We start from the raw sequence: 16,790 nt of genomic DNA, 5'->3' as shown, positions 1-16,790 counted from the left end.
CCTCCAGGTGTGATTATCGAAGTAGCAATCAAAACTTCTTATTTGCTCAAATCAATCTAGCGGCTTCAAAGTTTTAGGTATTTTCGTTCAAATTCTTTTACTTTTAAAAAAGTTTATTTCATCTTGTTGATTGTTTAATAACTTAATTTCTAAGATTTGTTTAGATTTACTTAGAAAATCAACATGCCTACAATAAAATATGAATTTGAATATGAAAAAGAATATAAAAATGGATTGAATCTCAAAAGGGTGCTCTCGATAAATTTGTTATTGAAATAAAAGTAATAAAAATGGTAAAATAATAGAATAAATTATAAGTATAGACAAATCAAAATATGAAACAAAAATAATAGATAATGATATGGTTGAAAATAAAGCATATAATCAAATAAACATCAACTTTATTATATATATATTAAGGCTTCTCTATTAAATTATTGTCTAAGGCCTCACATCATCTTGAGCGGCCCTTGGCTAAATTTAGTATGTGTACTTCTAATAAATCTTAATATCACATTTAAAGGTAATTTTTTTTGGTTTAAATACTATTTTCATTCTTCTATTTGGGCTTTGGTTCATTTTTTTCATCTACTTTCAAAATATTCATTTTAGTCTATTTACTTTTAATTTTTTTTCATTATAGTTTGTACACTTTCAAAACATTTATTTTTTATCCCTATACTTTTAAAAAATGACCAATTTGATCCTTATTTACAATATTTCAACACAAATCTTATATACAATAAAGATCTTTTAATACAAATTTATAATTGCATTTTAAGAAATTTAGTGAGTGACATGTCATGTTAAAATTATGATTGGAAGAAATGAGATAAAAGCGATAGTAAAGGGACGGAAAAATAAAATGACAATAATGAATATTTTTAAAGTATATAAACTAAAACGTAGAAAAATAAAAAATACGAGACTGAAATAAACTAAGGCTAAAAATACATCAATCAAAATAATATTTACCTTTAAAATAATAAAAAATAATTCAAACATATCCTAAATTATATTTGGTATAATCTAGCCTTCATTTGCTTCAAAAATAGAAAACGAAAACGTGTTTTTTTTTTTTAATTACAAAGAGAAGTTGAAAACGGAAAATTTTTTTATTTTAGCCCAAAATCAAACAAACAACTTCAACTGTGATATTGTATTTTCTTTTTTTTTTAGTCTTATTATTTTTACATTTATTTTTGGTTTAGCGATAAATCTTTTGTAAATTTTATTATGCATATAGTTTATGTAAGCCTATTTAGGATATTGGTAAAAGTGACCTCCCGCAAAACGAAAGGCAAGAAGTAACTAAATTCGAAATTTGAAAACCTTTCGACTTCTCTGGAAAAAAAAAACTCCATAAATATATTCTATAGATTAGGTTTATTTTAAGTTTAACTCTCTCTCACAAGTTTTAATTTTTAATTTTTGATCTTCCCGTCTCACAACTCATTTAGGTGTGATTATCGATTGGAGTAGAAAAAGCTTCTTATTTGTTCAAATCAATTGAGCGGCTTCAAAATTCTAGGTATTTTCGTTCAAATTCTTTTAATTTTTAAAAATTTATTTGATGTTAGTTACTTTTTTAATACCTTGATATATGAAATTTGTTTAGATTTATTTACTTAGAAAATCAATATGTCTTACATAAAATATGAATCTAGATATGAAAAAGAATAGAAAAATGGATTGAATCTCAAAAACGTTCTCGGATAAATTTGTTATTGAAAGTAAAAGTAATAAATGTGATGAAATAATAGAATAAAGGATAGGTGCAGATAAATCAAAATATGAAACAAAAATAGTATGTAGATAACGATATGGTTGAAAATGAAGCATGTAATGAAATAATCTTTGTATTAAGGCCTCCCTATTAAAGTATTGCCTAGTTCTCGTATATCTTTAGCTAGCTAGCCATCGCTGCGCCAAATTTAGTTGGTATACTTCTAATAAATCATAAGTCCCACACATAGTTTAAAGTTCTTTTTTAGGTTTAAATACTATTTTCATTCTTCTATTTTTGAATTTACTCCATTTTATTCTATGTACTTTCAAATATTTATTTTTGTCCATATACTTCAAATTTTGTTCATTATAGTCGTTATACTTTCAAAAAGTTTATTTTTGGTCCCTATATTTTAAAAATGATAAATTAGGTCTGTATTTGCAATATTTCAACACAAATATTATACACAAAAAAATGTTTTAATACAAATTTATAGTTGCATCTCAAGAAATTTAGTGAATGACATGTTATGTTAAAATTATGATCGGAAGAAATGAGATAAAAACTATAATAAAATGACCATAAAGTAAAAGGATAATAACTCTCTCTCTCCCTTTCTGCTCAAGTCTCAATTTTTTATCTTTCAATTTTTGCAGTCCCACAATTCCTCTGGGTCTGAATATCGATGGAAGTAGAAATCAAAACTTCTTTTTTGCTCAAATCAATCTAACGGTTTCAAAGTTCTAGGTATTTTCGTTCAAATTCTTTTACTTGTCAAAAAATTTATTTCATATTGTTGATAATTTAATACTTGATATCTGACAATCTTTTTAGAACTTACCTACTTAGAAAATCAATGTGTCTACAGTAAAATATGAATTTGGATATGAAAAAGTATAGAAAATGGATTGAATGTCAAAAAGAGTGCTCTTGATAAATTTGTTATTGAAAGTAAAAGTAACAAAAATAATAAAATAATAAATTTTATTTTCAACCCTAAAAAAAATTATTTTAATAAAGGTATATTCACATTTTATTTTAAAAAATTTTCTTATGACTTCATATCTAAAATTAGATAAATATTTGTCTCAAAATGTATTTTTTAATTAATTTTTAAAGAATGTGATATTATATATATCTTTGTCTATTAAAAACCGAAAATCCCTTTAATCTTTTGTTTTTTTTTTAAAGAAAAACTAGCCCAAAGGAAAGAAACTTATTAAAATGTAAGGTTCATAATGGACATTTCGATATATAGGAACTAAAATGAATAAAAATGAAAAATATAAAGACAAAAAAAAAGGTAAAAGTGAGATATCAAAATAATCATAATTTTTTAAAAAATAAAGAATAATTCAAACATTTTTTATTTTTATATTTATTTTGGGCTGAGTGATACAATTTTTGTAAATTTTATTATGTAAGACAATTTGGGGAATTGGTAAAAATTATCTCCCGCAAAACAAAATGCAAAAAAGATAACTGCGATTTGAAATTCGAAAAGTAAGAAGTTAGCTAACTTCATGAATATATATTAGGTAGGTTAGATTTATTTTAAGTTTAACGCTCTCCTTGTTTTTCTCGGTCTCTCTCAAGTCTCAAAATTTTATGTGGTCTCACAATTCCTTTAGGTATAATTATCAATTGGAACAGAAATCAAAATTTGTTATTTGCTAAAATTAATCTAGTGATTTCAAAGTTCTAGGTATTTTCGTTCAAATTTTTTTATCTTTTTAAAAATTTACTTCATATTATTGATTGTCGAATACTTTGATATATGAGATTTGTTTAGATTTTCTTACTTAAAAAATTAATATGTCAATAATAAAATATGAATCTAGATGTGAAAAGCTTAAAAATAAAATAAAAATAGAAAAACAGATTGAATATTAAAATGGTGCTTCTGATAGATTTGTTATTGTAAGTAAAAATAATAAAAATGATAGGATAGACAAATCAAAATATGAAACAAAAAGAGTAGAAAATGATATAGTTGAAAATCAAGCAGGTAATGAAATAAAATTCAACCTTACGATCTCTCTATTAAAGTATTGCCTAAGGCTTCATATCATCTTAAGCCGCTCTTGGTTTCAAATTTTGTTCAGTGTAGTTTACTTTCAAAATATTCACTTTGGTCTCTATACTTTTAAAAGACGATCAATTTGGTCCTTATTTGCAATATTTCAATACAATCTAATACACAATAGAGACTTTTTGATACAAATTTATAGCTACATTTCAAAAAATTTAGTGAGTGATTAATCATGGTAAAATTATAATCGGAAGAAATGAGATAAAATAATAATAAAAGGACTAAAAGGTAAAATGATCCTAATGAATGTTTTGAAACTGTAGGAAAAAATAAGAAAAATATGAAAAATATAGAGATCAAAGTAAACTAAAAAAAAAAGTGTAAGACACCAAAATAATATTTATTTTTAAAATAATGAAGAATAATTCAAACATATCATACATTATATTTTGTATAATTTAACTTCTTTTCTTCAAAATTTGGAAAAAAAAAAAGAAACGTGTTTTTTAAATTACAAAGAGAATTTGAAAACGGACACTACGAATGTTATTTTACTCCAAATTCAAACAAACAACTTCTACTGTAATATTGTATTTTTTTAATCTTTATTTTTTATTTTTTATTTTGGGCTGAATGATAAAATTTTTGTAAATTTTATTATGTAAGACAATTTGGGGCATTGGTAATTAAAAATTACCTCCCGAGAAAAAATGCAAGAAATAACTAAAATCAAAATTCAAAACCTTTCGACTTCTCAAAAAGAAAAAAATCAATAAATGTATTGCGTAGGTTAAGTTTAACTCTCTTCCTTCCTTTCTCAATCTCTCTAATCCCAATTTTTATTCTTTGATCTTCGTGGTCACATAACTCTTCCAGGTGTGATTATCAATTGGAGTAGAAATCAAAGCTTCTTATTTACTCCAATCAATCTAGCAGGCTTTCAAAATTCTAGGTATTTTCGTTTAAATTATTTTAGTTTTTAAAGAATTTACTTCATTTGTTGATTGTTTAATAATTTGATATCTAAGATTGGTTTAAATTTACTTACCTAGAAAATCAGTATGTCTATTAATAAAATATTAATCTAAATATTAAAACAATAAAAAAAAATGGATTGAATCTAAAAAGACACTCTCGATAAATTTGTTATTGAAAGTAAAAGTAATAAAAATGATGAAATAATAGAATAGATGATAGCTATTGACGAATCAGGAAACAAAAATACTAAAATAAACTAAAGCTAAATTACATATACCAAAATTAAATTTACTTTTAAATTTAGCCTTCCTTCTCTTCGAAAATAGAAAACAAAAACGGTTTTTTTTTCCCTAAATTACAAAGAGAATTTGAAAACGGAAAAAATTAATTTTATTTTAATACAAAATCAAACGAACAACTTCTACTGTGATATTGTATTTTTCTTAATCTTATTATTTTATATTTATTTTTGGTTTGGTGATTAAACTTTTGCAAATTTTATATACAATTTGGGATGTGGGTAAAAATGAACACCCACGAAACAAATGCAAGAAGATAACCAAATTTGAAATGGGAAAACCTTTCAAATTCTCTAAAAAAATCCATAAATCTCAAATTTTCATCTTTAATCATCTCCAGTCAACGACTCCTCCAGGTGTGATTATCTTTTCAAAATTAGATAACTATTTTAATCTCAAAATTGTAATTAATTTAAAGAATATGATATTATGTAAGTACTTTAAAAATCGAAAAATCTTTTAATCTTTCAAAAAAAAAAAAACTAGTTCAAAAGAAAGAAACTTTTTATATATAAGGGAAAATCCTGTAAACTATTCCATTCAAAATGTATTTATACAAGAACTAATTTAAATGATTATTCTATTTGCTTGCTGTGGTCCAAAAATACCCAATGTTTACAGAAATTTCTTTTTGGGTAATTCGATTTTTAGGAATGAGATTGAGAATGGGATATGGGGAAATGAAGAATTCCTCCAATAGAGATTAGAGTTTGTTCCAAATCTCTATTCACTATTGTGACAGATGAGGGAGGGAGGGATTTAAATAATGATTCTTATTTTAATATTATCTCTAATTTATATTATATATAAAAGTATTCATTTAAAAATTCATTCATTGTAATTACTTTAAAAAAATAATTTTTTAGTTCTTTATTTATTAATAAATCAACATAGTTCGTTTAAATTAAATAAATATAAAAGTTTTCAAGAATTTTAAAATGTAAAATATAATTCTCTTGAAAATAAAAAATAAAAATCCACGGTTAATAAGCGCATAGACTTCTCTCAATTTTAATTTCATATCATTTTAAATTTTAAATTTGTTAACTTTTATCCTTTACTGCACCTTTTTTTTTTCAAATTTCCGTAAAAATCTTCACCCTTAAATAACCTTTTGAGCTCTTAAGTTTACGTTGGGAGACCTTACATGTTCACATTCAACTTCTCTTTAAAATAATTTATAAATATACTGGTTTAGATTTATTTTAAGTTTAACCGTCTCCATTCCTTTTTAATTTATCAGTCTCTCTTAAGTCTCAAACTTCTGTTTGCTCTCACGCGCAATTCCTCCTAAGTGTGATTATCATTGGGGATAGAGATGAAAGCTTCTTATTTGTTGAAATCAATATAGCATCTTTATGAAGTTTTAGGTATTTTTCATTCAAAATTTATTATTATTTTTTAAATTTGTTTCATATCATTGATTCTTCGTGACTTTGATTTCAGATATTTGTTTAGATTTTCTTACTTACGAAATCAATATGTCTACAATAAAATATGAATATGCATACGAAAAGCTTAAAAAGAAAAGAAAAAAAGAAAAACTGATTGAATCTCACAAGGGATGCTCTAGATAAATTTGTTATTGGAAGTAAAAGTAATAAAAATAATGAAATAATAGAAGAAATGATAGGTATATAAAAATAAAAAGATGAAACAAAAATATTGGATAATAATAGGGTTGAAAATGAAGCAGGTAATGAAATAAACTTCAACTTTACTATATTAAGGCCTTTCTTAGGGGTGTTCAAAAAACCCGATAACTCGACGAACCCGACGAATATTACCCAACCCTAGTTGGGTTGGATTAAATCTTGGGTTGGGTTGGGTTGGAAAAATCCCAACCCAACCGGGTTGGGTCGGGTCTCGGGTTGACCCTTGAAAATTTCGGGTTGACCCAATCCAACTCGACATCTTTTTTTTTAATATATATTAGTATAATTATTAATCAAAACCTTATTTTCTAGGTTCAATCTCAACTATCCATTTTCATTTAATCTCAACCATCCATTTTCATCTAGGATTTCATCTCTTACTCTCTAGTTTCTAATCTCTTCCTTTCCTCCATTTACCCAACCAAACCCTCTCCTCCATTTTTATCCATCATCCAAGCTTGAACTTGAAGCTCCCTCCTCCCACCGCCGCCACCGCACCATCTCCTCCCACCCCACCTCCTGCTGCATCCATCGCCATCCCGCCACCTCGCCACCCGGCCGCCGTCGCTCATTTTTGAAGTGGGTAAGTTTCAGACCGACGCCTCTGCTTGGGTTCTCTTTGCCATTTCTTTCTTCTTTTTTCACCATCTCTCTCGCGTCTACTTCTTTTATGTGTCTCATCTTAGTTTCAGATCTGATTGTTCTCGGAAGCGAAGTCGTAACTTCTACCGTTCGAAAGGCGCATCATCTTGACAACCTTTTCTTCTAGAGAGGAAGAATGGACATCCAAGCCAATTCCATGGACAATTTTTTCTTCTTTGTCCCTCTCTCCTTTTTCGTGGTCTTAAGAAAAAAAAGAAGCATACAAGAAAAACTCATTAATAGCTATAACTCGACAACCCAACCCGACCTAACCCGAATTTTTTGGGTTGGGTTGGGTTGGGTTGGCCATCAATTTGGGTTGGGTTGGGTTGTACATATGGTCAACCCGAAAATTCGGGTTGGTCCCAAAAAATCCCCTAACCCGACCCAACCCAACCCGTGAACACCCCTACTTTCTAACAAAATATTGTCTAAGACCTCATATCGTCTCGAGTCACCCCTTCGCTAAGTTTAGTACAGATATTTCTAATAAATTTTAATTAGTCCTCATACATCGTTTAAAGTTATTTTTAGGTTTAAATACTATTTTTATTATTCTATTTTGACTTTAGTCCATTTTTCTTCATGTATTTTCAAATATTTATTTTGGTCCATATACTTTCAAATTTTGTTCCCTAAAGTCTTTATACTTTCAAAACATTCATTTTTTTGTCCCCAATACTTTTAAAAATTGACAAATTTAGTATTTATTTACAACGTTTCAACACAAATGTTATATAAAATAAAGACTTTTTAATACAAATTTAATAGTTGAATTTCAAAAAATTTAGTGAGTGGCATGTTATGCTAAAATTATGGTGGAAAGAAATGAGATAAAAATGACAAAAAAAAATGGACAAAAAGTAAAATGATAATAATGAACGTTCTAAAAGTACATAAATTAAAATGAACAAAAATTAATAATACTGGAGAAAAATAATCTAAAGCTAAATTACATAGACCAAGATTATATTTACTTTTAAAATAATAAAGAATAATTTAAACATATCCTAAATTATATTTCGTATAATCTAACCTTCCTTTTCTTCAAAAATTGAAAACAAAAACGGGTTTTTTAAAATTACAAAGAGAATTTGAAAACGGAAAAAATTAATTTTATTTTACTACAAAATAAAACCAACAACTTCAACTGTGATATTGCACTAAAAAAATAATAATAAAAGAAAACTTCTACTGTAATATTCTATTCTTTTTAATCTTATTATTTTTATATTTATTTTTGGTTTGCTGATAAAATTATTGTAAATTTTATATACAATTTGGGATATGGGTAAAAATGACCACCCGTGAAACAAAATGCTATGAAGATAATTAAATTCGAAATTAAAAAACCTTTCAATTTCTCTAAAAAAAAAAATCTATAAATATATTGTTAGGTTAGATTTATTTTAAATTTAACTCTCTCCCTTCCTTTTTCAGTCTCTCAAATTTCAGTTTTTCATCTCTGATCATCTACAGTACCACAACTCTTTTAGGTGTGATTATTGATAGAAATCAAAGCTTCTTATTTACTCAAATTAATCTAGCGCCTTCAAAGTTCTAGGTACTTTCGTTCAAATTCTTTTACTTTTTAAAAAAAGTTATTTCATATGGTTGATTGTTTAATATCTTGATATCTGAAATTTGTTTAAATCTACCTACTTAGAAAATAAATATGTCTACAATAAAATATCAATCTGGATATGAAAAATTATAGAAAAATAGATTGAATGTCAAAAAGGATGATCTCAAATAATATAATAAATTATAGGTATAGACAAATAAAATATGAAACAAAAATAGTAGATAATGATATGGTTGAAAATAAAGCATGTTATGAAATAAACTTTAGCTTTATCGTATTAAGGTCTCCCTACTAAAATATTGCCTAGGTCTCATATCATCTCTAGCATCCACTGGGTTAATTTTAGTAGGTATATTTCTAATAAATCTTAATATTAGTCGTGATCATGTATAGTTTAGTGTTATTTTTTAGGTCTAAATACTATTTTCATTCTTCTATTTTGAATTTGGTATAACCTAACCTTCGTTTTCTTCAAAAATAGAAAACAAAAACATATTTTTTTAAATTAAAAAGAGAATTCGAAAACGGAAAAAAATAATTTTATTTTAGCCCAAAATCAAACAAACAACTTCAACGGTGATATTGTATTTTCTTTTCTTTTTTTTTCTAGTGTTATTATTTTTATATTTATTTTTGGTTTAGCGATAAATCTTTTGTAAATAGCATAAGGTTTGTGCAAGACAATTTAGGATATTGGTAAAAGAGACCTCCCGAGAAACGAAATGCAAGAAGTAACTAAATTCGTAATTTGAGTAAAAAAAAAAAAAAAAGAAACTAAATTCGAAATTTGAGTACTCAAAAAAAAAAATCTAAATTCGAAATTTGAAAACCTTTCAGCTTCTCTGAAAAAAAAACTCCATGAATATATTGTGCAGTGTAGGTTAGATTTATATTAAGTTAACTTTCTCTCACAGGTTTCAATTTTTAATTTTTGATCTTCTGTGGTCTCACAACTCATTTAGGTGTGGTTATCAATTGGAGTAGAAAAAGCTTCTTATTTGTTCAAATCAATCGTGCGGCTTCAAAATTTTAGGTATTTTCTTTCAAATTCTTTTAATTTTTAAAATTTTATTTCATATTGTTAATGGTTTAATACCTTGATATATGAGATTTGTTTAGATTTATTTACTTAGAAAATCAATAGGTCTACATAAAATATGAATCTAGATATGAAAAGAATAGAAAAATAGATTGAATCTCAGAAACGATAAATTTATTATTGAAAGTAAAAGTAATAAAAATGATGAAATAATAGAATAAAGGATAGGTATAGACAAATCAAAATATGAAACAAAAATAGTAGATATCAATATATGGTTGAAAATGAAGCATGTAATGAAAGAATATATTTATATTAAGGCCTCCCTATTAAAGTATTGCCGAGTTCTCATATCATCTCTAGCCGTCCCTGGGCCAAATTTAGTTGGTATACTTCTAATAAATCTTAATAGTAGTCCTCACGCATAGTTTAAAGTTCTTTTTTAGGTTTAAATATTTTCTATGTAATTTCAAATATTTATTTTTGTCCATATACTTTCAAATTTTGTTCATTATAGTTAAAACATTCATTTTTGGTCTATACTTTTACAAAATGACAAATTAGGTCCGTATTTGCAATATTTCAACACAAATATTATACACAATAAAAATGTTTTAATACAAATTTGTAGTTGCATCTCAAGAAATCTAGTGGATGACATGTCATGTTAAAATTATGATGGGAAGAAATGAGATAAAAATTATAATAAAAGGAAAAAAAACAAAAGGATAATAATGAACGTTTTGAAAGTATAGAATCTAAAATAAACAAAAATTAAAAATATATGACCAAAATAAACTAAAGCTACGAAAATAATATTTACTTTTAAAATAATAAAGATTATTGTATTTTTTGAATATTTATTTATGGTTTAGTGATAAAATTTTATTATGAATAGAGTTTATGTAAGAAAATTTTGAATATGGGTAAAAATTACCTCCCGCGAAACGAAAAGCAAGAAGATACCTAAGATTTGAAATTGGAAAAGCATCATCTTCTTCCGAGTTTTATAAATATTTGAATAACTCTGTTTTCGTTTCTTCGATCGCCATTTTGTATCATCAGGATTCAGCCATGACTAAGCTTCCTTCCCATTTGTCTTCTCCCGATTGGCGCCAATGTCTAAGGCCGAGGAGACGCGTTCTGAAATTCGCCAAGAGAACCAAGCCGAACAACAACAACAATGGAGGACAAATGAAGAAAAACATCGAGTGCGATCAAATCATGAAGGCCTGTACACAAATTCCTCTCCTTCAATCCGACGGTTTGGAGAGCTCACACGGATGGTCGTGGCGTCGCGGCCCTCTTCTCGGCGAAGGCAGCTTCGGCTCCGTTTTCTTGGCCACAGTTAACAGAGCCGTCATCAATTTGGATTCCGATTCAGATTCGTCGTATCAATATCTTCCTTCTCAAATCGCCGTCAAATCTTCCTTCATCGAACATTCGTCTTCGCTTTGGTTCGAAAGGAAGGTCTTCGATGAACTCAGCTCTTGCCCTAACGTAGTTCGATGTTATGGAGACGAAATCACCAAAACCAGATCCGGCAAACCAGTCTACAATTTACTTCTGGGGTACTGCTCCGGCGGCTGCTTGTTTGATCGAATCTCCAAATTCGGACCTGACGGCTTGCCGGAGTCGGAGGTTCGCCGGTACACGAGAGACATAGTGTTCGGAATTGCTTATATCCACCGCCGTGGAATCATTCACTGCGATATCAAGCCGGAGAACATACTTCTGCAGCCGAGCGCGGACGACGGAGGTTGTTTGGTGGCGAAGATAGCCGATTTCGGATTGGCGGAGAAGATGGTCGACGAAGTGAGCACCGGCGGCAACGGAATGAAAGGATCGTTATCTTACATGGCGCCGGAGATGGCGAGGGAGAATGACTTCGATTGGCCTATCGACATATGGGCCGTTGGATGCGTGGTGTTGGAGATGCTGACCGGAAAAGGAGTGTGGAGTTGTACGGATTCCGATTCCGATCTTCTTGCTCTGATCGGTTACAGTGAGGAATTGCCGGAGATTCCAAGTCGATTATCTGCGATGGCAAAAGATTTCTTGGGAAGATGTTTGGTGAGAAGCCCTTATGCAAGATCACCCGCATGGTTGTTGCTTCATCATCCTTTTATTTCACTGTGACTTTTAAATTACCAACATTATTCATGTAAGATTTGTTCTTCTCCAACATTTGAGTTGATTCAAGTAATAAAATCATTATTATTATTACTACGAAGACGGTGTATTTCTCACTTTCTTGTACTGTATTAGATATTCAATGTATGAATTAAATTTATCAAATCTATCAGCTGTAGCTTTTAGATTAGAGTGGTGGTTCCTTAACATGGTATCAGAGTGAGGGGTCCGTTAAGTATCTTTTTCCTTCTCATGATTGAAAAGTTGGTAGTTATTTCATTTTTTTTAAAAGAACACAACTAAATGCTTACTTAGCTCCATTAAAAGATTAACGACTAATAAAAGATTGACGACCCAGAAAGATAAATACCTAAAAGAAGATAGAGAAACTAAAATAAATAACTGTGTTTTTTTTTTGCGGTGCAAGTAGTACCTACTTATTCTTCACCACCTAAGTTTTATCATTTTTAAATAAATAAAAGGTTTTCAAACTTGTATCGGCATTAGCACAAAATATGAGTGTGCATGGCAAGCATACTAAGGCATTGTCATTCTTTTGAAAACAAGGAAAAAAAAATCTAATCAGCTTGCAATCTTAGCCTCGTACAGCGGTCAGGTCGTTCCGGGGTCGAAGAGGAGCTGTCTGAAATTTCTCAGCTTGTTGCTTTTGATTGTTGTAAAAATGAAAACAAGTGAAAAAGAGGAGACGAAGAAAGAACGCAATGATTTATATGGTTCCACCAAGTTGGTGTACATCTATTCTTCAATCAATATCTCAAGCTTCTATTAAGAAATGGCGTGAAAAATACACTCTCCCACACACATAGAGGAACACCCTCCCTTTCTCTCAAAAGGCTCATGAAAAACCCTTTTAATTTTTCCCCCCTTTCATGCCCTAAAACATAAAACTAATAAATGGGCTAAAGGGATAATGGACCCGAGCAAAGGGAGAAATTCCTACACAAATTTGTTGATGTGTCATTTGCATCACAATTGTATTTCAAATAACTAAAAGGTAGAATGCACTAGGCATTGTTCTTTTGAAAACAAAGGAAAAAAATTCTCTCTTTCTCTCTCTCTAGAAACTAAAGTTTGAGAGAACCAGACGAAGATTATTCTCATTACTGAAGTATATATATACACAAATATAAAAGGTTGACATAATCCAAGAAGAGGAAGGTAAACGACACATTAATACATATTATTACAAGAATATAAAATATACTAATATATATACTCTAACACTCCCCTCAAGTTGGCATATATGTTAATCATGCCCAACTTGTTAGAGAGATAATCTATCTGTGCACCAGTCAATGCTTTAGTGAAGATGTCTCTTAACTGCTCTCCAGTCTTCACATATCCTGTAACCACCAATCCTTGCTGTATTTTCTCACGTCAACTTCAATGTGTTTGGTTCGTTCATGAAATACTGGATTAGATGCAATATGGAGAGCTACTTGATTATCACACAAAATTTTCATTGGAGTGGTGATGCCAAAACCCAATTCAGTCAGAAGCTGATATATCCATACTAATTCACACACCGATTGTGTCATCACTCGATATTATGATTCAACACTTGAACATGATACCACATTTTATTTCTTACTTTTCCAAGAAACTAAATTACTCCAACAAATACACAATATCCTGAGGTTGATCTCCTATCTTCCGTAGAACCTGCCCAATCAACATCTAAAAAACATTCAATATTAAGATGGACATGATCTTTATATAACAAACCACGTCCAAGAGCACCTTTCAAATAACATAGAATATGTTCCAATGTTGCCCAATGGTCAGTCGTAGGAGAACTCATAAACTGACTGGATAAGCTATGTCAGACCTAGTAACTCTAAGGTAATTCAGCTTCCCTACTAACCTCCTATACTTCTCAGGATCTTTCAACAACTCCCCTTCCTTTTTAAGTTGTAAATTAGGCATCATTGGAGTACTACGTGGCTTAGCAGCTATTTTTCCTGTTTTAGTTAACAAGTCAAGTACATACTTTCTTTGTGACAAAATGATCTCCTTCGTGCTTCTTATTACCTCAACTCCTAAGAAGTATTTCAACATTCTCAAATCTTTAGTATGAAATTGACTATGAAGAAAATACTTGAGTGATAGAATGCTTGATGTATCATTACTAGTAATCACAATATCATCAACATATACAACTAGTAAGATAACACCAGACTCAGATCATTTATAAAAAACAAAATGATCTAACTTACTCTTCTTCATTCCAAAATTCTTAATCACCTGACTGAATTTTCCAAATCATGTTCGCGGACTTTGTTTCAACCCATATAAGGATTTACAAAGGCGACATACCTTTCCATTCTCCCCATGAGCAACACAACCTGGTGGTTGCTTGTTGCGTCCACATAAACGTGTTGACGACACGTGCAAGTATACACGAAATGTCGGTTGTAGTACGTAACGAGGTCGAATCCACATGGACTTTGAATGATATTTCAACAGTGTTCACGGATACCAAAAGCGTAAAATAAAGAAGTATAGATGTTGTTTCGTAACTTGAACAAATAAACATTAAATAAACAAGCAGTAAACAGATCACAGTAGCAAACAAAATTTGTAAAGCTGATAACAAGCAGAAGAACCAGCACAAAATATGGAAACGGGGAGAATACAGATATGGAAAAGTGGGGGAGACTCACATGCATTTACAAACCTATCAACCTACCCTCTAACTAACAAACATCCGTTAATGTCCGACTTGGTTCCCTTCCGAGACAGCCGAACATGAAAACTTTTGTTGCTAAGTTCCAAGCAATAAAAACAAGCTCTAGGCTAGATTAGGGGACCTCATTCTTAAGAATCCACAAAATAATATAGAAAAGTACTAATCCCAAATGAATCAAGTCAGCAACCATAAGCCCTCCCGAGTCAATATAGAAGCTAGCAAACATAACAAAGTGGCCAACAATGCTCAATAAGATATCAGAAATCAATACAGCTTCATTTAAAAACGAATATAGTAGTTAGAAGTTCAGTTTACAGCAGTTACAGCATGGGAATCTCCCCCGAAATAGGGTTTAGCTCATAAATGAAGAAGAAAATAAAATGGGTAGAAGAAGAAGACAACCCATCTTAGGAAGATAGCCGAAAAACGAAGAAGAAGAAGTTGTCAGCTCGAGATTATAGAGGAATATCTCCTTCTTTTGTCAACTTTCTCCCCCCAAAATGGAGAGAATCGTTCTTCTTGTCTTTTCAACTCTAAAAAACGTGCTTCTCTAGGGATCTGTGTATGGCGGCTGGGGCAACATTTCCCTTTTATATCGGGTTCCAAATTTAGGGCACCCAGCTGACAATTGTACGGACACGATAATCTCGTGTCTAGGCTGTTACTGCGCAGTGAATCCATGCTCCAACTTTGCTTCGCTCCAGCATTTATCTGCTCTGCCTCGAAATTATCTTGCCCACTCTTCTCTAGATTTTTGCACTTCCTTTATGCTTAGTCTTTTGCTTCCAAACCTGTGCATTTATACTAGAAATACCAGCAATTAGTACACTATTTAGCTAAAGCATTTAAGACTTGGGGTTTTCAGCTTGGATTTCACTTTCTAATCTCAACTAGGCTAATTAAGAACCAAAAACCGACACACTTTAACAATTCTTTGCATGAAATCATCCAAATAAACACTAGAATAACTCTCTTTTGGAGAGTTATCACACCCCAAACTTAAAATCTTACTTGTCCCAAGCAAGAACATGCCCTTTTTCCCTTTTTCACCAACGAAGAGTGTTAGAAATTTGTACTTCAAGCAACCTGTCATATGCTTCAACCTTTCATTTTAATCAAGAATGCATAGAATTTACATACTCTGCTAAGTACTTCAACTGGAGCAAAGAAATGAAAGAAGCTTAAGCTTGTTGACACTCTAGAAGACGCTATTTTCTGTCCAACTCTAGCTTCCTTCTACTTTCCAACCTCAAGCTTAACTTCTCCCCGGGATTCCTTTCTCAAGCCCCCTTTCACTAGCCTAAACCTTTAAACCTTTTACCACAAACTTGGGCTTCTAAACCATGGGCTACTAGCCCAGTTTTTTTTTTTTTTTTTTTTTTTTGTAATGGCTGAAGGATTAGAAAGATTCATAATTCTATACAATTGCTAATAAAGATTCATGGTGATAAGCTGTTGATTGAGTATATTTTTGCTTTTTATTTTAATACAACAAATGTGGTGATGATAATTCAACCTCTAATTTCTAAAGAAAAAATAATGTATCTTAACTTCTAAACTAATTAGTTCAGGTTGGTTGAGTATATTTTTACTTATCATGATTAAAAAGATGATAGTTACTTTATCACAAATATAAGTAAAATTTCCAGTGCTGGGAGAATTCTTTGTGTATTAAAGGTAATTTGTTGAACGATGATAACTTCACCTTTTCACCAATCGAAATAAAAATTAATTAGAAATGAAATCAATTGAATTAGGAATGTTATTTATTAATGTTTTTTATTAAAAATTTTCTAGAATTGAAATAAAAAATCTATTGATATTAATTTAGTAAAACTGTTTGGAATCAAACTAAAAATAAAACATAAATATAATCATTACATTGATACTCATTTCTTGATCATCTTTTTATTTCAGGACAGAATCTTCCACCATCACTTTTAAATTAATTAGCAACATTATTATATTGGAATAACTTTTTACTTGTA

General features: G+C 29.7%; 1 protein-coding gene across 1 annotated transcript; it reads left to right on the top strand.

Annotated features, from left to right (window-relative positions):
- The first annotated feature begins 11,100 nt into the window (after positions 1-11,100).
- Positions 11,101-12,098, top strand: LOC111025669 (mitogen-activated protein kinase kinase kinase 20). Its single transcript, XM_022303564.2, has one exon. It carries the CDS (start codon positions 11,154-11,156, stop codon positions 12,096-12,098), a length of 945 nt encoding a protein of 314 aa, XP_022159256.2. The 5' UTR covers positions 11,101-11,153.
- Positions 12,099-16,790: the final 4,692 nt, after the last annotated feature.

Source organism: Momordica charantia (genome assembly GCF_013281855.1).
Source record: "Momordica charantia cultivar OHB3-1 chromosome 4 unlocalized genomic scaffold, Mcharantia_2.0 BLBB01000004.1, whole genome shotgun sequence".
NCBI lineage: Eukaryota > Viridiplantae > Streptophyta > Magnoliopsida > Cucurbitales > Cucurbitaceae > Momordica > Momordica charantia.
This window is presented reverse-complemented; position numbering and strand designations above follow the sequence as displayed.

Coding starts and splice junctions, on each gene's coding strand:
- LOC111025669 (XM_022303564.2), top strand. CDS start 11,154: ATGAAGAAAAACATCGAGTGCGATCAAATCATGAAGGCCTGTACACAA.